The 25,068-nt window shown below is 46.5% G+C and overlaps 3 gene segments (V, D, J or C); all 3 read right to left on the minus strand.

The window, feature by feature from the left end:
- Window positions 1–505: 505 nt before the first annotated feature.
- Window positions 506–25,068, minus strand: LOC119566172. The segment is given in 3 exon segments: window positions 506–562; window positions 1,175–1,470; window positions 25,002–25,068. Coding segments are annotated over 3 exon segments (402 nt in total).
- LOC122465519 lies at window positions 9,486–10,100 on the minus strand. The segment is given in 2 exon segments: window positions 9,486–9,793; window positions 10,021–10,100. Coding segments are annotated over 2 exon segments (357 nt in total).
- On the minus strand, window positions 20,418–21,078 carry LOC119565977. The segment is given in 2 exon segments: window positions 20,418–20,732; window positions 20,964–21,078. Coding segments are annotated over 2 exon segments (357 nt in total).

Below are 25,068 nucleotides of genomic sequence, written 5' to 3' on the forward strand. Positions count from 1 at the left end.
AGAGACACTGCCAGGAATCCTGGAGTGTGAATCATCACAATCTGCCCCCGGAGTCTGAATGTATGAAAACCTTACTATTAAATCAATACCTAGAGATCATCAATACAGTGAGCAATACAGAGAATGGAATATTTCAATATGCATCTTTGCATGGCTGATTGTGAGTATCAGTTACAATCTTACGATCCACGAGGTGGTGTGGGAGGGGGTGATATAAAGCCTGAGTTCATCGTGCTTCCCGCAGTAATGATTTTGGTCAGATTTCCTCTTGGCTGTGGAGGGGAGGATGCCTTGGAAAGAACTGCTCTTGTAAGGACTAGGAGAAGAAACTTTCCGTGCAGCCTGGTTATCCCCTAACTGCTACTGAAGAGTTTCTTGTATCTGAAGCAGCAGGGACGGCCACTGTTGGAGAGTGATATTAGATTAGATGGACCAGAGCTCAGGTATAGCGATGGGTGTATTCCTCCCCCTGCTGCCCTAGCACCCATATCCCCACTGACTTCACCTATGCTGGCAACACCGGGACCCAGAATTCATCCAGCGATGGCGGCACGGCTGGAAGCTGCAATGTACAAATGGCTCGGCTGTTTTTACCACCGTGTGATGTGACCCTGCTCTGGGGGCACTGGTGAGGAATTCTGGATTCCATTTTTGCCAGGACAGCCAGTATCAGCGAGTCCCAACCCTGCGGAGGGGTTTGTGCTGGGAAAGGGGAGCTGCATCAGTGACTGTGCTTTGCTAGATAAGCAGCTGAATCCTACAGGAGCTTTTAGTGTTTGGATCAGTCTACTGCAGTGGTCACTGTGGGTGCTTTATAAAGCGGGAGAACAGTTCTCTGTCCGTTTTCTCGGCTCAGTACAGAGGTGCTCGGATTGGAACCTGCTGTCAGGAGGAAGTTGGGTGCAGCCCATAAGAGCAAATCCATGTTAGTGGTCGGGGAGCAATTGCTGAGTAAAGAGTGCTGCACCACAGGGTGGGAGGGAGGGAGCACCTGAAAGAACTCGAAATTCTGGAGTGAGGAGGGAGGGGACGCAAGTCTGACGCACCCAGGAGTCCCACTGCAGGGCAGTAGAAGCACCAAGACCAGGAAACTGCACAGGAAGCAGCTGAAATACTGTGAGTGAGAGTCTGAAACGACACAGAGCAGGGAGGTTTTTGTGCTGGTCTGTATCACTGTGTGATAGCTGCTATCCTGCTGGCAGTAATAATCTCCAGCATCATCCGCTTCCACCCGGCTGATTGTAAAAGTGAAGTCTGTGCCAGACCCACTGCCACTGAAACGGTCTGGGATCCCAGAGGGACGGCTGGAAGCATCGTAGATAAGGAGCTTAGGAGCCTGTCCTGATTTCTGTTGGTACCAGGCCATGTAGCTAACACTGGAACTGGCTTTGCAGTTGATGGTGACTCTGTCTCCTGGAGACACTGCCAGGGATTCTGGAGTCTGAGTCAGCACAATCTGCCCGCTGGTGTCTGGATGGGAGAAAAACAGTTGAAAGAAAAAGAAATATAAAATGACTCATACTTTGTAAGTTTTAACTAACTACAAAGCTGTAGTGACTATCTTGTTTCCCTCCTTCAGTAACATTGTAAATGCCAGTGGGAATGATTGCTTGAAAAGGAAATTCTGATTATTTGCAGCCTGGGAAAATATTATAACTTTCTTTTAAACTGATTTCCCCTGTTGTTGTTGTTACCCTGAATGCAGAGGACGAGGAGCCAGAGTAGCTGAGTCTGTGTGATCATCTTGATATGTCTCGAGTGACAAACACCAAGCTCAGAAGCACAAAGTGTGAAGGAGGCATGTTTATATCTGCTCTGAACAGCTGGGAACTGTCACTCGGGTGGAAATATGCAAAGCAGCATCTCTGTGCAAATGTCCATTCCCTCTGCAGACCCAGGGCCACGTACACCCCTCAGTCTGGTAACGCATCTCCTATTCCTTGCAGTGAGGGACGCCCAGATGGGTCAGCGAGAGGATGGTCTCTCTAATCAATGGGCCCAGAGTGTTCTGTAGATCTTCCTGATGAAGGAGTCCCGGACTGTGCTCAGTTAGTTCCTAAGCTCAGCAGTATCCAGTGTCTTTGTCACTAGTCACATCTAATGGCTATGGCTTATTTAGATCCCGGTGTTCATTCAAAGAGCAGTTTCCTGTGTGGGTTGTTAGGAAGTTAGTTAATTAGTTCATCTCTTCACAGTGCTTTGAAAAATTACAGATCTGTTTAAGGGCTCAATATTGTTGTTTTAATGATATTATTGCCAGATTCCATGGTAACATCTGTCACTGAATATACATAGAGAATTAATTTGAAGAGTTAAATCTTGGTTGGTTGCAGTACTGCCCATGCCCTTCCTTCCTAAGCTCATTGAATGGGCCATTTACAGCTGTTTCCTCCAATTCCTCTCCTCCATCCCCATCAGATCTGCTTTCCACCTTTTCTACTCCACCAAAACTTCCTGGCCCAGTCTGCACACCCGTCCTTCTTGGTTTCTTGGCTACATCTGACATTGTAGATCACACACATACACACTCTCTCTCTCTCTCGCTCTCTCTCTCTCTCTCTCTCTCACACACACACACACGTCGAAGTCTTCTGCTTCTTTGGTGCTCATGATGTCACCCTGTCCTGGTTCTCCTCCTGTCTCAGTTATTGTTCTGACAGCATCTAGTTTGGTTGGTCATTGTCTTCCCCTCTCCCATTCTGCCAGCAAAACCTACAGGCTTTCTCATTGTCTTTTTCTTATATAAGGGGTGTGTGTTTCCACAGGGCCGAGAGGATGGAACCCCATCCTGAGTGGGGCCTCTTACTATTTAGCCTCCACTTAATACACAATCACATTACAGTGGGTGTCATTCACAGAAGGCACCTCAGCCCTCACTTGCCTTTATTACCTCCCCAATGGAGTCATATACCGTATGCCATAGCATAATTCAACCCTGCATAAGAGAGCCCACCGGGTCAGAAGAGCAACTGCCCAGTACTGAGTCCTGTCAGAGTGCTGATAAGGGGCCCATGTCATGGTTTATGAAGTAATTGTTACATTTTGCATCCCACCAATAGTACTAAATAGAGCTCATTGGAAAAGTCACATATTTCACAGGAAAAATGCCCTTTTGAAATGTTTTGATCAGATTAAGTTGGCTTTCCGGTCCTGTGATTTTGTTTTGAAATTAGAAATTAAATGAAAACATTCATTTATTTTTTTAATTAAAATGTTGTTATTTTGTTTTGGATTTTGGAAACGGTAATTCTTTGATTTTTTTTCATTCTTGGTTTCTGAATTGTCTTTTGTTCACCCTTTCCTCCCCCCACTCCCCCCATCCACCTGCTTTCTTTCTCTTTTAATTCTTACCTTTTTCCCCACTGGACAGACGGAGGAGGAAAAGATGAAAAAACTGTGTAAGTGGTTAAAAACCCTTGTCACACTCTGTTACTCTTTTTGAACTGGGAACGGTTGGAAAAAAATTATAAAGTGTCTGAAAGTAGTTTCCCCCACACTTATACACACTGTCTTACAGTTTTCCAACTTTTTCTAGTTGGAAAACTCTATAAAAATTTGAAAAATAGGTTTTCTTCAACATTACATTTTCCACCAAGATATTTTTATGAGAAAAAATACAACCAACCATATAATTAGACCAGGAAAGAGAACGTTGAGTTTAAGATTTTAATGGCTTCCACCCCACATCCTTGATGTAAACATTCTCTGTTCTTAACTTAAATATGTAGGAAAAATTGCAAGCTATAAAAGCTGCTCTTCTCGCTAAACACTCTTCTTCAGTCCATCTGTGTAACAATCACAGAGTTTTCTATAGCATCCATCAGCCTTTATTAAATGTTAACTAAAGAAGGTGGCAGTCAAACTATTTTGCGTGTAGTAAGGAAGTAGTTTGTTGAATGAATGACAAGACCATTTCCACAACCAAACACAGAGAGACACAGATAAAATAGAAGTGAGGAGAAAGGAAAAGGAAACAAAGAATTAGATGCTCTGTTGTATAGTTAGCTGCTAGGTGGGTAAAGATTGAAGGCCCAAATTGTAGCTGTTTCCTCAGGCAAGCAGTAACTCAGAGGTCAAGATGGAAGGCTGGATTGGAGGAGAGGTTGAGATGATGGATAAAGTTTCCTTCTTTCTTGCAAAGTGTAGAGGAGCCAACATCAGAGGAGCAGGCAAAAAAGAATTCCAGGAGCATTCAAGTGAGATTGTTAAACCCAGGAAACACTATGGCCTGAGCTTGAATAGGCTTTCCACCCATTAGAGCCATAATGTGAGTGGACCATAAAGAAAAGTATAAAAGGCAGGGGTGGGAAACAAAGCAAAAGAGAGCCCTACCCTGCCTCTTTTGGGTTACTGTGGATCATACACTTTTTTGTTTCATGGAAAGCTACCTTGACTTTCCTTTCCAGATTATCTATAGTCTTTTTAACCCAAACAAATTAACCTCCTAAACAAAGTAGCATTGAGCACAGTCTCAGGACATGTTAGAATGTCCCGGTTCTCCAAGGGGATGCTCCTGCAGACATCGTGTTTTTCTTGTTGTTAGATCGATTAAGAGTGACAGGGCCTCTTAGAATTCCAGCTCACATTTCAATAGTTCACAAGGCCTCAGCTTCAACTGTCTTTTTTCCACACAAGGCCAAGTCTCTTGCTTCTATTGTCATTTCAGCCGCTCAGGAACAGCTCCCACTGTCTCTGCCTGTGTCTACCAATGTGCCAACAAGACCTCCTGGTCAACATTAGCAAAGGCTTGAATGTAAAAGGGTACCACGGGAGCTATGGTTAGGATTATAGTGAGCACGTCTTCCACTTGGGGGCTACTATTTTAACATGTGTTGCTTTGGGAGAAAATGTTGAAACCCGGATTCTAAATCCATATTTAGGCACCTTAATAAAAAGGGCCTGATTTTCAGATGGGTCGGGCACCTTCATTCCCCATTGATTTTAGTACAATTTCAGCATCTCTGAAAATCAAGCCACTTTTTTAGGTGCTTCCAAATAGATGTAGTAGGCTAACTTTAGGCAGCCCAGGTATGCAAACGTTGGTTAAATGTGTTCAATAGGAATGGGTAAGCTAGAAAACACGTCTTCCTCTTATGACTTAGGTTCCTATGAAATTTTGCCCTCTAGTGCAATGGAGAATTAATCTTCCATTTGAGTGATTCCTTTAATAGGTGCATTTATTTTCTTTCTGTACATGCTGTTAATAGCGACACCATCTACCTATCTACGCTGAAGTGTCGTATTGTTGGCATTCCCCCACGTAGAACTCCTGCTGCCCAGTTCAGGTTGAATGCAAAGAACAATAGCAGAACCAAATGGAAAACCCTCATTAGTCTGTCTACTCCATCCTCCATTGTGGAGTGTTTCCTACCGCACATGGACTGTGCTTTTGCTTGCAGCCACCCTTGCCATGCCCAGCAGCCAGCAGAGGGGTCTCTTGCTGTGCTGTAGCAGAGTCAAGCCCTCTGCATATCGTTCTAGGCACAGAGCAGTGAGCTGGACTGAAACAGCCGTCCTGACACTGGACGTCTCTGCAGGAAGCAGCTGTTCCTCTAGAATCACAGGAACTGAAGAGACCAGGGAGGTTTTCCTACGGGCTGTGAGAGGGAGGCTGACACTTTCTTGATGATAATCTCCGTCATCTGCTTCAACCACACTGATAATGAGACTGTAAATCAGTGTAACCGTTCCCTGACTGCCCCCAACCAGGCTGGGACCCTAAAGGAAAGGGTAGAGCCAGAATAATAAGAAGGGGAGCCTGTCCTGATTTCTGCAGGTACCAGACTATATAAGTGCTCACACTTGCACTGGCTTTGCAATTGATTGTGACTCTTTCTTCCGGAGCCTTGGTCACCACAATGTCCTAACTGGAGTTTTGATGGAAAATAAGATAAGGAACTAGATCTATATGAAAATAAAAATAAGATGTATTGTTTTATCATCTGTCTCCTTACATTCCTCACCAGGCTTTTACGTTGTATTTACATAGTTTTATTAATTTAACATAAAATTAAAGTAATGTCTAAGCTAGGTGTATATATAATACCAAAGTGATGACACTGGGTGGAGATGAAGCATAAAAAAATATACGGCAGCATTTCTAGATCTGCTTTGTTAAGCCAATATCCTCTTGTTCTGCCCCTTTACCCTGGATCCTGAGCACTAACAACCAGAGGAGCTGAGGCTGTGAGATCCTTTTGCTCTGTTGGAGCTGTCCAATGCTGATCAATTAACTGGTAAATGTAAAATGTATGCAGTGTCGTTGTCGCTGGGTGGGTCCCAGGATATTGGCGAGACAAGATGGGTGAGGTAATATCTCTTATTGGGCCAACTACTGTTGGTGAGAAAGACAAGGTTTCGAGCTACACCGAGTTCTTCCTTAGTCTGAGAAAGGTATCTGTGGTGGGCATATGTTTAGTCTCTTGGAGAGTATGGATGATACAGCTCCGGTGTGGGGTAGTCTTGATAAATTGATGATAATTGGGTGTCGTGCAGTGTTCATTTGGTGGGTACTGGCGCCATGGTTTCTCCCAGACGTGGTGTTCTGTGGCTTGTGGACTAGGTGTAGTTGGTTCCACTTGTTTTTGTGTTGAATGGCTGTCATCAGGTTTGCGTTTCTTTGATGTTTACCTTTCCCAGAGCTGAGGAAGAGCTCTGTGTAATCTTGAAAGCTTGTCTCTCTCCCCAGCCGAAGTTCGTCCAATAACAGGGGTTATCTTACCAACCTTGTCTCTCTAAGCGTAAAATGTAATATTTATAACTGCCAAGAGCATGAGGGGAATTGGAAGCAGAAGGAGAGATACAAAGCATCTTGTCTCAGCCCCTGGGTCACAGGCTGAGACACAGGGATTTGAGAATTAATTTCTTAGCAGCATTTCACAAATGTTTTCCTCTAATATGTGGATTCGTTTAGCTATTGTCATCTACCTCAGATCATTCATGCCATGCTGGTTCTGACCAGGGTGCAGCCTTAAGTAGATTACGCTTGGAAATGACATCAGCGTATTGGAGGAAAGCGTTTTGTGTGTCCTGTTGGTCTACAGCACTGCAGTAGGGTCAGTTTGGTTTTCTTTCCTGTTTGGAGAAGGCTTGAGCAGATTCCTTTTCGGGATAATTGGAAACAACACTGTGGGAAGTGCGAGAACTGGGTTTGTCACGTCTGAAGAACTGAAGTAGCCAGGAGCTTGGAGACTTGACAACCCGCTATCTGCAGGGACTGGGCTGGTGAGCGGAGGGAGACTGAAATCACTGGAGTGCAGTATGAGCAGCCCTGCCTGCTCTCGTGCCACTCTGGGTGTGAGTCTCCCACAGTGCAGTGGGCGGTGATTTCCAGTCTCTCCGTGGAAGGCCCATGGGGGACAGGATTTCTAGCTAGCTCCTCATCTTGGGAAGCATTCCTGCCCGCCACAGCACAGTGATCTCAAACCCTGGCACGGACAGTCAGGGGATGGGTAAGCGGGTGCATAGCTCGGTCCAGAGCCGGAGAGAGGGACAGGTGTATTTGCTGCCCTGAGGCAGAGCGTGTTTGGGTGGCAGGGTCTGAGCGTCTGCCCCCGGGGCGAGGAGTTGGTTTATGCCCCCGGAGAGCCAGAGACAGTGAGGCGGAGGCGCGTGTCTGGCAGCACGGCCAGCACCATGCCGCTCAGCCACACCCGGGGCAGCAGCCGCTGTACTAGTTTCACAGCCGGTCGGTGAGACCGAGCAGGGCGCAGGGAGGGCAGCAGGCTGGACTCCACTGGCCCTGCCGTGACCAGACAGGCCAATGATGTGGCATTTGTAAGGGCAGCAGGGGACAGAGGCAGCCGTTGAGTTGACCCAGGCTGTGCGGTGAGCTGTGGCTCAGGATGCTGTAGGGGCTGCAGCACACCTCTGGGCAGGGGCCGTGGGGGAATCCCAGCGGCAGTGAGAGCCCAGCCTTAAAGAGCCACGCACGTCTGTAGCCAATGGGCGAATCACCAGGCACATTGCTGTCTCCGTGATGTCATAGGGTGAATTGAGCTAAACCAAATTGAGGCCACTTTAATTCCAAATGAGAGTGTCCACACAGGAGCTTACTGCCATTTCCCTACTCCACTTTAAATTGGCTGCTTCACCTTTAGTTAATTTGGATTAATTTTCCAGAGTGTCCACATGTAGACAAGCCTTCAGCTGTTTAGGGCTAAGAGTTTAAGGGGGATTTCCAGCCAGCCCTTGCACAGTGGTGAGCAACACCATTGATTGCTCTATTATTCCTGCAATTTGGAGCATAAAATACACAGCTGTGAAGAGATTACACACACACCAGTGTGTCTGCATTTCTCCTTGATCAGTCAGAATTGCTGAGTTCCTGCTGATTTATTCCTTACACCACTTGGAGTGAGAGTTAAGTTGCCCCTCTTGGGGGTTCTGATAACCCCGGGTAACAGGAGCTGTATGATCACCAGGCCTAAGAGGGAGAGCTGAGCTCCCAGGTCTCTCAGGGGAGGCAGGTGGCCAAGGTAAGAGGATGGAGGGTTGGAATGAGGCCAGTGGAGAGCTCTCATGCTGGTTAGGTAGCACACAAGGAGCATGAAGGGCAGGAATCTGAGGTGAGCTGGTTGTGTGAGATTTATTTCACCAGCAATGGGAGCTGTCACCTCTCAATGTGGCTAAAGGTTTGTGTTGTTTTATCCATTGATTTTTCCAATGAGCCTCTCAGTATCTCATTAACCCTCTGAGCCATCAAAGAAATGAACACCTGTCATTAATAAATACATCAATGTGTCACCCCGGGTGAACTGACAGGGCATGGCCAGGAGTCTCTTCAGCTCGAGGTGAACAGAAATGTCCCTTAGACTTTGTTCTGTGCTGGGTGAACAGATCTGACTGGGTGGCTGATAGAGAGGGGATAAGGAATGAATCCAGGGTTCCCACACTGCAGCTGCCCTGATATGGAGACAGGTGAGAGCAAGCAGCTGTTACATTGTATGAACATAACTAATAGCCAGAGCAGGGAGGATTTTGTATTGTCCTCTATCGCTGTGTGAAAAGGGTGCCATAAATATGTTGACAATGATAATCTCCTTCATCTTCAGATTGAACGGTGCTGATTGTGATACTGTAATCAGCAACACTGCTCCCAGCCTGACTGCCACTGAACTAGGCTGGGACCCCAGGCAGCAAGGTGGAGGCACTATATATAGGACCCCAGGAGCTTGTCCTCGTTTCTGTTGGTACCAGGTTTGTAGGCCCATAATGCTGGAACTGCCACAGATTCTGGAGTCCGAGTCAGCAGAATGTCCCTACTGGAGTCTGAATGTAAAGACAAATACAAACAAAATTATTAACTATAGATGCTCTAGTGTTTTCACACCTTCTTTTTTGTGTGTATTGTATTGTATTTTCTGAATTAAATGAAAAAACACTGAGTGGATTCCAATCACACAATTAAGCTGCACAGGAAGCAGCTGAAATACTGAGTGAGAGTCTGAAACTACACAGTAGGGAGGTTTCTGTTCTGGTTCGTATCACTGTGCGAGAGGGGCACTGTTATACTTTTGGCAGTAATAATCTCCAACATCATCTGCTTCAACCCTGCTGATTGTGAATGTGAAATCAGTGCCAGACCCACTGCCACTGAACCGGTCTGGGATCCTAGAGGGACGGTTGGAAGCGCTGTAGATAAGGAGCTTAGGAGCTTGTCCTGATTTTTGTTGGTACCAGGCCATCCAATTGCTAACACTGGAACTGGCTTTGCAGTTGATGGTGACTCTGTCTCCTGGAGACACTGAGAGGAATTCTGGAGTCTGAGTCATCACAGTCTGTCCACTGGAATCTGGTTTGGAGAATAAATTTGGAATAAAAAGAAATATAAAAATCCTCCAACATCAGAATATTTGGCACACTACAATGTTGCATCTCTAGGAGTCTAGCTTGGAGCTCTCATTCTCTTAACACTGTAATTGCTGCTAGGAATGATTGCTGGGAAGGGAAATTCTTTCTATTTAAATCCTACTAAATGTTTGACTTTCCTTTAAACTAATCTTCCCTTGTTGTTCTTACCTTGAATGCAGAGCACGAGGAGCCAGAGTAGCTGAGTCTGGGAGATCATCTTGATATGTCTAGAGTATCAGATACAAAGCTCAGAAGCACAAAGTGCTCATGTGACATGTTTATATCTGCTCTGAACAGTTGCGTACTGTCACTCGGGTGGAAATATGCAAAGCAGCATGTCTGTGTAAATGTCCATTCCCTCTGCAGACCCAGGGCCACGTAGACCCCTCAGTCTGGTAACGCATCTCTCATTCCTGGCAGTGCGGGATGCCCAGGTGGGTCTGGCAGGGGATGGTCACTATAATCAAGGGCCCAGGTTGTTCTGGAGCTTTTCCTGATCAAAGATTCCAGGATTGGGCTGTTAGTTCGTAAGCTCAGTGGTATCCAGTGTCTGCATCACGAGTAACTTCTCATTCCTGGGCCTTATTTACAGCGTGCGCTTATTCAGAGAGAAGTTTTCCAGATGGGTGGTCAGGAGGCTGGTTAGTGAGTTCTTGACTGTTTTGCAGGGCTTTGAAAACCTTAAGGGCTCATGAATTATTATTCTTATTATATAGTTTATCCTAGATTTTACCTTATTGCCAGATTCCTTTCTAATATCTGTCACTGAATAGAAATAGGCACTTAAGCTTGAAGAGATGAAACTTGTTTGCTGTGGATGGTTGCAATGCTGCCCATCCTCTTCCTCCCTAAGCTCATTGAATGGGCCATTTACAGCTGTTGCCTCCAATTCTGCTTCTCACCCCCTCCCATCTGTTCTGATTTCTGCCCTTTCCGCTCCACCAAACTGCTCTCACCCTTTCCTGGACCACTCTCCATCCCTATCCTCCTTGACTTCTAGGCTGCGTCAGATGTTGTCAATCACATATTCATTGCAGAAGTCTTCTGCTCCCTTGGTTTTTGTGATGTTGCCCTGTCCTGGTTCTCCTCCTACCTCATGCATTGTTCTTAGAGTATCTAGTCTGGTTGGTTGTTATCCTCCCCTCTCCCATTCTGCCAAGGGACCCCTGAGGCTTCCATCTTTAGCGCCTTGCAGCGATGCATGGTGTGTGTGTCTGTACAGCACCTAGAGGATGGGATCCTGATCCTGAGCGGGGCCTCTAGGTATTGACTGTAAGACAGATGCTAAAGGATAATATAAATGTCAAAGAAGGCAGCTCAGCCTGCACTGCCTTCTAACTCTGCCAGTGGTTTTGGATATCCCGTGACACACCATAACTGCACCCTATAGGACCTTGCATAGGAAAGCCCACGAGGCCAGATTAGCAACTGCCCAGTACTGAGTCCTGTTAGATTGATAAGAAGAGGGGACGTGTTGTGGTTTTTAGAGGAATGTGATGTTACATTTTTCACCCCACAGTCAGTATTAAATAGAGCTGATTGGAAAACTCACATTGTTCCTATAAAAATATTAACTACAGTAGGTTGCAGCCAAACTCTTCTGAGTAGTGACAAAGTAGTTAGGTTTGACATGATAGTTTCCCAAATACAAAGACACATGGATGAGAGAGGAGAAGCTAAAAGGAAACAGAATGAAATGGTTCTTTGAGACCACATCAGAAGAACAGACGAAAAAGAACTCCTGGATTGTCTGTGGGAGGTTGTTAAACCCAAGAAACATCGTGGCCTGAGGTTCTACAGGCTTTACACTTGTTAGACCCATAAAGTGGAGGTTAAAATAAAAGCAAGGGATGGATGCAGAGTAAAAAAAGAACAGCCAACAAGACCTCCTGGTCAACATTAACAAAGGCTTGAACGTGTAAAACCACATGAGCTATGGTTAGGACTATACTGAATGTGCCCTCTCGTTGGAAGCTATCATTTTACATATATTCCTTTGGGCCAGAATGATCAAACCCAGGTGCCAGAAGTTAGGCTCCTAAAACAATATTTGTCACCTAAGTAAAAATGGTCTGATTTTCAGAGGAGCAAAGCATCTTCAGCTCCCACTGATTTCAGTGCAGTGGGTGGGGGCTCAGCAGCTGTAGAAACCAAGCCTCCCTCTAGGTTTAGGAGCCTAACTTCAGGCACCCAGGTTTGGAGGTGTTGGTCTCAGGTGTTACATACAAATGGGTGCTTTAGAAGAGATGCTTTCCTTCTTCTGTCATTCTCCCCTTTGAATCAGTGGAGGATTCATCTCCCACCAGACGTATTCCTTTAATACTCTTGTGCTGGAAAAACCTTTGTTATCTCTCTGTATATGGTGGCAATAACAACACCATCCATATGTATAAGCAGAGGCATTGTATCATTCACATTACTCCATAGCATTCCTGCCGACCAGTTAAGGCTGAATGCAAAGAATAGCAGTTCCAAATGGAAAACCCCAGTTAGTCCATCCACTCTCTCTTCTGTGCTGGAGTGTTCCCTCCAGCAGATGTGCTACCTTCTTGGTTGCAGCCTCCCTGTGCATTCACAGCAGCTGGTGCAGGAGTTTCTACATCTTGTTCCAGACACAGAGCAGGTTCTTAGCATGGTGTGAGCAGTCGGCAGGAAGGCAGCAGTCACATTGACACTGCATTTGTCTGCGCGGAGCAACCGTTCCACTATTCAAACAGGCACTGCAGAGCACAGGGTGGTGTTGTTTCAGGGCTGTACCCGTGAGAGGGAAGCTGACAGTTTGTTGACAATAAGAATCTCCAGCATTATCTGCTTCAGCTGCACTAACAGTGTGGGTGGAATCAGGGTAGCTGCTCCTGAACTGGGCCCTGCACTGGCCTGGGACCCCAGAGAGGGGGGCAGAGCCAGAATAAATAAGAAGGTTAGGAGCTTGCCCTGATTTCTGTCAGCACCAAGCTGAGTAATTGCTAGAGCTTGAACTGGTTTGGGCAGCTGATCATGACTTTCTCCTGGAGACACTAATAAGGATTCTGGAGAACGAGTTATTGCAATATCCTGGCTGGACTCTGACTGAACTATGCAAAAATCTACATACATAGGAAAATAAAAATAAGCATTTTGTTTTAATTGTGTCTAATTACACACATCTCCATGCTTTTTCACATGGTTAGATTGTTTATGTTGTTTTCTTAATTTAACATAAGAAGGGAATAGTTTCTAAGTTGCATATAAATACCCAAGTGATGCCACTGGCTGGATATAAAGCATAAAATATACACAGTGACATTTGTAGCTCTGTTTTTTTAGGCCAATGTCATCTTGTCTGCTCCTTACCCTGGATCCAGAGTATTCGCAACCAGCTGATCTGAGCCTGTGAGATCATCTGACTACCTTGGAGCTGTCCAGTGCTGATCCATTAACCATACAGAGGAAAACAAAATATTTGTAACAGCAGAGAGGAGCAGGGGAATTTGAATTGGAGGGAACTGTGCAAAGCATCTCACCTCAGTCCATGTGTCACAGGCTCAGTCCTGGGGAGCTGAGAATGGATTTCTTAGCAGCATCTCCCAAATGTTTTCCTCTCACACGGGAATTCGTTTACCAAGTGTCATCTACGTCACAGCATTCCTTCCAGGATGGCTGGGACCAAAGTTCAGCATCAGACAGATGAGACTTGTGAAAGGAATGAATGTGGTGGAGGAAACCGTGTGTGTCCATGTATGTACTTCACTGGGATCAGTCTGGTTTTCGCTCCTGTTTGTAGAAACCTTGAGCAGATTCTCCTTTGGGATGTTTGGAGCTGACGTTGCTGGGAAGTTGAACAGAAAAAGAACTGGGTTTGTATGTCTGCAGAACTTAAAATGTCCAGGAGCTTGGGGACTTTGAACCCCTGTAGCTGCAGAGGTCAGGCTGATGACCAGAGGGAGACGAGACTCTCTGGAGTGGCTGGGAGCAGCCCTGCCTGCTATCGTGTCCCTCTGGGTTTGACTCTCCCACAGCCCAGCTGGTGGTGACTTTCAGTCTCTCTGTGGAAGGGCTTATCAAGAGACAGGGTTTCTAGCTAGCTCTTCAGCATGGGGCACCTACCTGACCCAGCCACAGCATGGTTATCTCAAACTCTGCCACGCACAGGAGATGGGCAGGAGGCTGTGTCCCTTAGCTCATGGCTGGAGAGAGGGACAGGCATGTTTGCTGCCCTCAGCCAAGAGAGTTTGGAAGCCTGGGTCTGAGTGTCTGCTCCCAAGGTTGGGGTTGGTTTATGTCCTCTGAGAGTCAGAGACAGTTAGAAGGAGGTGTGTGTCCAGGCGGATCACCCGCCTCCATAGGTATCTCCACACCCACTTCTGCTCCTTTATACAGGCTGCCACATCAGCCTGGAACTCCCCCTCAACCCCCCCCCCCCCCCTCCTCCTCCTCCTCAATGCCCCTTCTCCAAACCCCACTTCTTCAAAGAGATATACTATCTCTTGAATTCCATTGGAGCATTTTATATTAACCAAGAAAGAAACTAGTAACCACCAGGACACATTCACTAGCTACCCAAGTAACCACATAATCCTCTCCATTGCCCTGCCCCTTCCCCATCCCATGCCCTTGTTATCCCCTCTTGTGCTGGTGGTCTCTTAGACCCTGGTCCAGTAAACTCTTGTGCAAATTTTCAGTTTTATACTCCTGTCGATTCATTAAATTCCAGACTTAAGGTGCATCATGGATGCACTGGGGCCACACTCATGCATAAAGGAGTTGGCCAACTCTAGCAGTTTTAACACATCTCACGAAAGTTGATGTTTAACTTAAAGATCCAGCTCCTGGAGGCAAATGATTAAGTGAGAGTCCCTGTTTTTTGTTGTTGGGTTTTTTTTTAATAATTAAATTTCCAGTCCTACTGGTTTTAGAGACAGGTTTGACCCTGAATGTCCCCAGCTGGGAAGGCAAATGAAAACCGCCCTCAAATTTTATTATTTTTTAAAAATCTCATGATTTTTAGAGAGAATCACATGAGTTTTGAACATTTGGAGCTCCAGAATACATCCTGCTACAGTTTCTCACCTGAATAATTGTTTGCAGGATCAGAGACATGGCCTGTAAGCTCTTCAGGGTCAAAAACTATCTGCATTTGTGCTGAGAAGTGTAACCCACACCTAAGAATACTAATACACTGCTGTCCGTGGTCAGAATTTGAGCTATCTATGTCTTTTCCTGGATTAGTGAAACATTTGTGTGATACCACCTGGTGGCAGTCCAGGGGATATTCAGCGCAATGATTTAGTTTGCCAATATTCTGTTTTGATACGAGGATGGATATACACATCTAAAGACATATAAGATCATTTCACAATCACAAAAAGAATATGATTAAGCAGAAACAATAAGTAGTACAAACAGGTCATCTCATAGTCTCTTCTGTGAAGATTCACTCAGTTAGTGGTTAATGAAGTAGCTTTAATTCTGGTAAACAGAAATGTGCTGGCCGAAAGATGTTATTTCCCTTAGCTTACATTGTATTTTATTTTCCCCCTTCTGTGGCGCTTGATTTTTTTGTTTATCTGTTTTATTCCTTGGACAGTTTGAATGTTTATTTTAAAATGCTTCTTTGTATTTCTGTATATACAACATCAATGAATAGTTTTACAGCCCCTTTCATCCATGTTCTTCATTATATGCAGCAAAAGTGTATCTCATGAGCACATTGATTTCTTGTACTCTTTGCAGAATTTTCCTTGGTGTTAAACGTATATTGGGGAAAATCCATCACAGTTAACCTTCAAAATAACACTAGGAAGAATATGTCCACGGCCTTCTCATGTCATGTGCTTTGCTCTTATTTTTTAGTAGCAAATTTCCCCCCAACTCTGACTTTGCGATCTGCCACCCAGCTCCCCCTCCCCACCCTCCGCTATGAAGAAGCACAGTCTGTTTGCATGCAAAACATGGGCTGACTCCAGAGAATCACAGAGGGTGATTCTTGGCCCATTTGAAGTCAGTGGAGGTTTTGCCTCTGACTTCAGGGGGGCCAGGATTTCCCCCACAGAAAGTATGTCTGAGGAGTTGGAAATGGAGATACAAGAATCACCAGTGAAACTAAAATAGACTTTTACATTTTACATAAGACAACATTTGTTCCATTTTTCTATTCCGAATTTTCCCTCCTTTCCTAGTTTCCCTCATTCTTCCCCTTCCCTTCCATCTCTTCTCCTTGTCTCTTCTCTCTGTCACACAATCCTGGCCCCAAGCCATTCACCCTATTATCCATCCCATGCACACTGTTCACATTCCCATTCCATTTCAACACTCACAGCCTTCCATATAGACGCTTCCCACCTCTCTCTCTCGGTCTCTCTCTCAGGGCCCCTTCCCACAAGGTGCCAGGCAGCTCCTGAGAAGTGCTGAGAGCCCTCAATTCTCTTTGACTCCAGTGGGAGCTGAAATCACTCAGAGCCTCATAGGATCTTCTCAGGGCCTGGCAGAACTGGCCCTGCTTAGTCCCAGGATACTGGGGGCACAACCAATGTGTCATGGTGAGAACCACATAGCAATAAAATAACGTGACCCAGATGGCTGAGGTTTGGTATTTGTAACTCTCTCTGAGTTGGTAAGACCCAGCCGAAGAGCACCCTGATCCCATTGGTCAGTCAGAACTGGAGGTGGGATGGGTTTTGTCCCAGGCCATTGGGCGGTTTCTGTGCTCCCGTTAGAGCAGAGGGACCTGGGTTTCCCAAGGAAAATGTTTGGTGAATTGTATGTTAATGGTGGGGAGCAAAGGGGAGAGAAGGAGCCACGTGTTCCAGTGAGGGCTCTGGACACTGAGGTAAGTCTGTACTGCTGTTAAATCCCAAGGCTGACCCGGGTCACCTGACCAGAGCTCACTGGGCTCGGGCTAAGGGGCTGTTTAATTGTGGTCTAGACCTTCGGGCTTGGCTGGAGCTCAAGCTTTAGCACCCTGTGAGGCAGGAGGGTCCCAGAGCTCGGGCTGCAGCCCAAACCTGAATGTCTGCAGCCCCTTACTGCAAGCCCAAATCAACTGGTATGGGCCAGCTGCGGGTGTCTAATTGCAGTGTAGATAGGAGGAGCCAAAATAGGTGAGAAGCTTAGGAGCTTGTCCAGATTTCTGTTGCTACCAGGAAAGACAGGAGCTGCTAAGGCTAGACCTGGCTGTATATCTGATGGGGACTTTTTCTCCTGGAGACACAGAGGGCTTCTGGAGTTTAAGTCATAGTGACCTGCCCATTGGAGCCTGGATTAATTATACAGTATAAAGAAAGAAAGATAAATGGTCATTGATAGTGAGCAATGTTGTTTATTAATATGTGATTGACATTTGCATCTTTGGACAATGGTCATAGAATACAAGATGTTCACAATCATTATATTCAAGCCATAACTTTGACAAATTACTTATTTAATAGCCAATCTATACAAAATATTTTGAATTTTTAAAATATCAATGGATCTTCTAAGCCAGGGCCATCCAGTTCTGATTCTTACCTGGAATCCACAGCACCAGTAACCGGAGCTGCTGAGTCTCGGAGAACATCTTGGTACATGTGAGCTGGCAGGTGCTGCTCAATAAGCCGTGGAGAGTGGAACAAAATCTTTTCTAGCCCCCAGAGCAACAGGGCAGCGTCACTGGGGAGTTCACATGCAGAGCAGCCCATGTATGGGGGGATCCTGGCCTCCCTGCTCTGACTAGACATAGAGCTGGTTTCTGTGCCTCGTCACCGTGCGTGATGGTCACTCGCCCTCCAGGGAAAAATTGGATGGTCTGGCAGCTGAGGCACAGAACATGCGGGTCCTGGTCTGGCTCTGCCACAGCCTTGATGTGTGACCTTGGCCTAGTCATTGTGGTCCCAGTCCTGTAAAGTACTGAGTGCTCTCAGTTCCCATTGAAACGTATGGGATGATCAACGTGAGCAAGGACTGCAGGATATGACCCTATAAGCCCCATCCTGCTCCCGTTGATGTCAGAGGCAAAACTCCCATTGATGTCAATGGCAGTGGAGTCAGGCCCTAAATCTCTCTGTGCCTCATCTTCCCTCAGTGTAAAGTGGGGAGGGTGATGGTCACTGGGCGTGCGCCCAGGGGGTGCTGGGATATCACTGATCAGTGTTTGTAAAGTGCTTTGGGATCCAAAGGCGGAGGGTGCTAGGTTAGTGCAGAGGCCTAACTCCTCCCCATCAACCAGGGGTCGGTCAGTGATGGTGTCAGCCCTTCATGCAAAAGAATAAGGAGGGCAAGTGTTTTCTGCTTGTGTGCACACAAACATGGAATGATTTGCACGTGCCCATTAGAAGCAGAGCTTTCCTGGGTAGCTGTGCTCTGTAGGGGTGTTGATTTTGTTGCTCTGGGACAGGGTAGTGTAGCTTATCCATTATATGGTCATTATAGGTATAGCATGCTGTCCTGCAATTACCTGGTCCTGCACTTGCTGTGTTTTGGTGTATCAGTTGTAGGTCCATTGGTTGTAGTGGAGGTAGCTGGGGGGGTCATGGGTACCTTTGCCCTGTAGTTTGGCATGAAACACACTGGTGTAGGTTTGTATCCCAGGCAGCTGGGGTTTGGATTTCCTTTCTCCCCCGATCCATCATTTCCTTCCTCTAGATCCTCTTCCAGTCTCTCTCCCTGGGGCCTTCCTATTTCGTGCTATTTTGGTCTTCCTCCATCCTTTCCTACCTTAAAGCATCTTTCCCCTCGGCTCTCCCTGCTGGATCCCAGTGGATGTGTTGCTACCTGCTGCCAGCTGCCTCCTCGTTTAGTTGTAAATGCTCACAAGTGGTGAGGTGCCCCCAGCGCTGGAAGGTTATCAGTGCCTCTGGTTCCCATACCATAGTTACAGTGATGCTGTCTACAGGAAGCATCTGTTACACTCGAGTGAGAAAAACAAAGAGTGGAGAGGTGTTTGGAGTAGTCTGTATCACTGAGAGAGGGTAGCTGGTATCCTGCTGACAATAATAATCTCCAGGAGAACAAGGGCTGTTTGGTCCCTGCTAGAGCCATGGAACTCCCACCTCCCTGTTATCCTTAAAGGGGACAGAACCTATCAAGCACCTGTCCCAGAAGAGTCAGGTCTTAACAAGGACTGGACAATGCAGAGTCAGGTGTGGCAGCATAAGCAGGGGACGGAGCTAGGTTGGTGTAACTCCAGCGTCTGTTTCAAGGGAATGCTAAGAGATAAAGACCCCCATATTACATGTCCCCCATAGTTCTCCCTCCCAAAGGCTCAGCCCCATTAAAGCACCCAGGTGCACACTTGATACTGGATTGTTGGCCCCCATAGTGACCCCCCTAACTGACACATCCCCCTCTTCCAATGCTAGCCTCCTTCTCCTTTCACCCAATGTGCCAAGAACCCACAGACTCCACCAGCCATTGTTCCAAATCCCCTCCTTCACCCTTTCCAGTTGCTGCCTCTTTTGGGTGGGTATGGCCAGCCAGAAGCCACAGGGAAGCTGACTGAGCATCTTCTTGGTTGGCTCCTGCTGCCCTGTGCTAGCCAGACCCAGTCGGAGTGTGTGCACGCCCCATGCCATTCTGAAACAGGGGGTGAGCACCCCTCTGTTTGGCCACTCCAGTGCCCTGCCCACTGGAGGACATACCCTGCATCTATCCAGTCACTCCAAAAATCTTGTATCTGCCTATTACCTGCTTGTGCCTCAGGGTTCATGTGCATTGGGGATTTGCTCCCACACAGGCCTTTGAGAATCTCAACCACAAAGTCTTACTGTAGTCTACAAACAAAGAGGCACCTGATTTATCACAGCCATTAAAAATCCCCAGATTTCTAAGACCTTCTCAATGGGATGTCATTGAGGATCTATGGAAATGAAAGGAAACTCTGTGGCCATATTGGAAATGTATTTATGTGAGAAGTGGTTGGTTCCCATTTTTCTGCTGGGACAGTTTTGTCAGCAACTGTTGATTGGATGAAAAGGTAACATTCTCTAGACGTGTATCTGTGTCAAAATTTTCAACAGAACATTATCAAAACAATTTTGTTTTGATAGGGATGAAATGTTTTGTTTTGATTTTTATCATTTTGACTTTTATATTACACCAAAAAAGTTGAGTTGCTAACGTTGAAATGAAATGTTTTAATCCTAGTGAAACAAAAAGTCATTTTGATTTTTCCAGAATAAATTTTGGAACTTTTCTTATGCAGGAAACTTTGAAATTTCCCATGGAAAGGGGATTCTGGTTTGCAACTAGTTCTCTGTATGAGAATTAATTCTGTTCGATATACAAAGGAGCCACTCAATTAAGAAAGTTACAGGGTGTAACACCTGTTTGGAGCAATTTGTATTGATGTGTGTCTGATGCACTGGGATTCAAGAGTGAAGATAAAGCAGTGAAAACTATAATTAACCTCAGGTCTCTGTGCATTGAATATCTGTGTGATTGGGCAAACTCATTGGGTCTTTTGGAGTTCTCTTTTTTACTGTATGTTCCAAGATGTAATAAGTCACACTCTTCTTTCACATTTCACAGAACACTTGAAAGGCAGAGAGTATTATCTTCCACAAACAGGAACTGCGTCTCATGCTGCAGAGAACAGGGAGGTTTTTGTGCTGGTCTGTATCATTGTGTGAGAGGGTAGCTGCTATACTGCTGGCAGTAATAATCTCCAGCATCATCCGCTTCCACCCGACTGATTGTAAAAGTGAATTCTGTGCCAGACCCGCTGCCACTGAACCGGTCTGGGATCCCAGAGGGACGAGTGGAAGCGCTGTAGATAAGGCGCTTAGGAGCCTGTCCTGATTTCTGTTGGCACCAGGCCATGTAGCTACTAACACTGGAACTGGCTTTGCAGTTGATGGTGACTCTGTCTCCTGGAGACACTGCCAGGGATTCTGGAGTCTGAGTCAGCACAATCTGCCCGCTGGAGTCTGGATGGGAGAAAAACAGTTAAAAGAAAAAGAAATATAAAATGACTCAAACTTAGTAATTTTTAACTAACTACAAAGCTGCATCCATAAGTGACTATCTTGTATCCTTCCTTCAATAACATTGTAAATGCCATTGGGAATGATTGCTTGAAAAGGAAATTCTGAGCATTTGCAGCCTGGTAAAATATTATAACTTCATTTTAAACTAATTTCCCCTGTTGTTGTTGTTACCCCGAATGCAGAGGACGAGGAGCCAGAGTAGCTGTGTCTGGGAGCTCATCTTGATATGTCTCGAGTGACAAACACCAAGCTCAGAAGCACAAAGTGTGAAGGAGGCACGTTTATATCTGCTCTGAACAGCTGAGAACTGTCACTTGGGTGGAAATATGCAAAGCAGCATCTCTGTGTAAATGTCCATTCCCTCTGCAGACCCGGGGCCACGTACCCCCCTCAGTGTAGGGCAGGATAGAGCCAGAATAACAAGGGGAGCTTGCATGTACATTTACTGCCCTTCAGTTTCAATAGAGTTATGAAATGTTCCTGCTTGGTTTATTTCCTGCTCCTCTCTTGTTACAGTTCTGTTTTGTGTTTCCAAGATTGCCATGTGAATGTACACAGAAGTCTCTGCAGATCATCCATGTATCTTAGCATATCTGACATATCTCCCCGCAGTTATTCCCTTGGGTTGTGCTGCCCGTGTCTAGGCATGAGCCTTCATTTTACCCCTCTTCATATGGACACTCTTCTGCTGTCACATCCTTCAGGGCCCCTTGCCCTTCTTAGACACAGCAGTGATCCCGAATGGCTGGCCTCCCCATCGGAGGAGACCCCCACGATGGTGACATTGTGAGGAATAATTGCTATAAAAGTGCTAAATTACAGCCTCATATCAGATGTACTGAGCACCTGCCTCTCAGATACAAGTGAAGAGATGCAGAGGGTGCTCAGATCCTTTGACAATCAGACTCTGTGCTGTCCGGTGGAATCCCCAGCCCTGCATTAGACACCTGGCTCCCTATAGCAGGCATGGGGGCAAGATTTAGGTGCCTAAGGATGGGTCACAGAATCCAGCCCATTGAGCTGCGAGCACCCTAAGCTAGCCAGTAGGAAAAGATGAGGAAAGGGGTGGGCCTCAGCCCTGCCCCTCAAAGGTAGTTAGACACCTCAATCTGTGCTGGCAGGAGGTGCCCATCTCTGCTTGCAATTCACAGCTGTCAACACCCCTTCCTGGATTTGGGCACCTCAGCCAGGTCAGCTTGTTCTCCTGAAAAACCAGAGAGAGTCCGAGTGATGGCTCACTCTATAAATCAAGAACCCTGTAGTTAATACACTCAACTGGAATGTGGGAGACCTATTTTCAAATCCCTTCTCTGCCTGATTTGAAGGAGGGACTTGGGCTATAGGAAACCAAAGTTCAGGTGAGTTCCCTGAGCACCAAGCTATCGGGTATTGTGGGGCAGGTGTCCCTAAATCTCTCTTGTTGGAGCTGTCCACTTTGTGTAACTAATTAAACGGGCAATGGAGCAGGACCTTGAACTTGGGTCCCCCCTGTTCCAGGTTGTGCCCTATCCAGTCTCTCTCTCTGGGCCAATGGATATTTAATTATTTACACAAGATGGAACAGTGTCAACAGTCTCTTTTAAACAACTTTTTCAAGGCTGCAGAGACTGGCATTGTAGCTGGGAGCTATTGTGGATTTGACAGACGGCTCTGGGGTGGTAGCTGTAAATTAAAGCAGACCCAGGGGCTGCTCTAACTTACATTGGGTGCTGAAGTAGCCCAGGCGTGGGCAGAATCTTAACTTTTTCCCCTCCCTGTGGGCTGCATCTCTCAGGATCCACAGCACAGACTCTGCCCCCTCATGTTTATAGGCTGAAAGGAAGCGTAAACAAAACAACAGGAAACCACCTGGCTGCGCTCAGATAGAAATGTCCTTCTGTGGAACTTGGATATCTGCTGCTCTGCCTCTGGAGACCCAAGTGAAATGTAAAGCTGCCCTTCCCTCCTCTTCTCCTGGCTTTTCTTTCCCTCTTCCCCATCCCCTTCTTCACCCCTCCTTGCTTTCTCTCGGATGCCTGCTGTCTGGGAGCAGCATGATGGCTCAGTGTTCATGGACTCTATTCTGCAATCCAGTGTTGTTTCTGGTCGTCCACAAAGAGCTCGTCTTCCCTTCCTGCACCAATTTCTTCTTTACCAACCATTGTGTCAAATGTGCCGCACTGTCACTTAACTGAACCCCCGACCCCGCTGCCCAAGGATTTAGCTCTGTGCTCTGAATTGTTAGACTCTCCTCCTCCTAGTGGTGATTCAGAGAAGGCGGCAAAAGCCTTTAGTTACCTCTCTGGGGCTGACACTCATTGACCCTGCTGCAGGAGTAGCAGATTTTGTGTCGGGGAAGATGTTTTCATGAGCAAAGCTACAGAGCAGCCCAGGCAAGGTTTGTGTTGATCTGTATCAGTGAGGGGGAGGTGGTAGCCTTGCTGACAATAGTATCTTGAGCTTCAACACTGTTGATTGTGAGGGTGAAATTAGTTCTCTCTCCACTTCCACTGAAACGGCTGTAGCCTCACTGGAGAGACACTGCCAGGAATCCTGGAGTGTGAATCATCACAATCTGCCCCCGGAGTCTGAATGTATGAAAACCTTACAATTAAATCAATACCTAGAGATCATCAATACTGTGAGCAATACAGAGAATGGAAATATTTCAATATGCATCTTTGCATGGCTGATTGTGAGTATCAGTTACAATCTTACGATCCACGAGGTGGTGTGGGAGGGGGTGATATAGAGCCTGAGTTCATCGTGCTTCCCGCAGTAATGATTTTGGTCAGATTTCCTCTTGGCTGTGGAGGGGAGGATGCCTTGGAAAGAACTGCTCTTGTAAGGAATAGGAGAAGAAACTTTCCGTGCAGCCTGGTTATCCCCTAACTGCTACTGAAGAGTTTCTTGTATCTGAAGCAGCAGGGACGGCCACTGTTGGCGAGTGATATTAGATTAGATGGACCAGAGCTCAGGTATAGCGATGGGTGTGTTCCTCCCCCTGCTGCCCTAGCACCCATATCCCCACTGACTTCACCTATGCTGGCAACACCGGGACCCAGAATTCATCCATCGATGGCGGCACAGCTGGAAGCTGCAGTGTACAAATGGCTCGTCTGTTTTTACCACAGTGTGATGTGACCCTGCTCTAGGGGCACTGGTGAGGAATTCTGGATTCCATTTTTGCCAGGACAGCCAGTATCAGCGAGTCCCAGCCCTGCGGAGGGGTTTGTGCTGGGAAAGGGGAGCTGCATCAGTGACTGTGCTTTGCTAGGTAAGCAGCTGAATCCTACAGGAGCTTTTAGTGTTTGGATTAGTCTACTGCAGTGGTCACTGTGGGTGCTTTATAAAGCTGGAGAACAGTTCTCTGTCCGTTTTCTCGGCTCAGTACAAAGGTGCTGGGATTGGAACCTGCTGTCAGGAGGAAGTTGGATGCAGCCCATAAGAGCAAATCCATGTTAGTGGTCGGCGAGCAATTGCTGAGTAAAGAGTGCTGCACCACAGGGTGGGAGGGAGGGAGCACCTGAAAGAACTCGAAATTCTGGAGTGAGGAGGGAGGGGACGCAAGTCTGACACACCCAGGAGTCCCACTGCAGGGCAGTAGAAGCACCAAGACCAGGAAACTACACAGGAAGCAGCTGAAATACTGTGAGTGAGAGTCTGAAACTACACAGAGCAGGGAGGTTTTTGTGCTGGTCTGTATCACTGTGTGAGAGGGGAGCTGTACCCTGCTGGCAGTAATAATCTCCAGCATCATCCGCTTCCACCCGGCTGATTGTGAGAGTGAAGTCTGTGCCAGACCCACTGCCACTGAACCGGTCTGGGATCCCAGAGGGACGGGTGGAAGCGCCATAGATAAGAAGCTTAGGAGCTTGTCCTGATTTCTGTTGGTACCAGGCCATGTAGCTACTAACACTGGAACTGGCTTTGCAGTTGATGGTGACTCTGTCTCCTGGAGACACTGCCAGGGATTCTGGAGTCTGAGTCAGCACAATCTGCCCGCTGGAGTCTGGATGGGAGAAAAACAGTTAAAAGAAATATAAAATGACTCAAACTTTGTAATTTTTAACTAACTACAAAGCTGTAGTGACTATCTTATATCCCTCCTTCTATAACATTGTAAATGCCGTTGGGAATGATTGCTTGAAAAGGAAATTCTGATTATTTGCAGCCTGGGAAAATATTATAACTTTATTTTAAACTAATTTCCCCTGTTGTTGTTGTTACCCTGAATGCAGAGGACGAGGAGCCAGAGTAGCTGAGTCTGGGAGCTCATCTTGATATGTCTCGAGTG

Source organism: Chelonia mydas, chromosome 4 (assembly GCF_015237465.2).
Source record: "Chelonia mydas isolate rCheMyd1 chromosome 4, rCheMyd1.pri.v2, whole genome shotgun sequence".
NCBI classification, from domain to species: Eukaryota; Metazoa; Chordata; order Testudines; family Cheloniidae; genus Chelonia; species Chelonia mydas.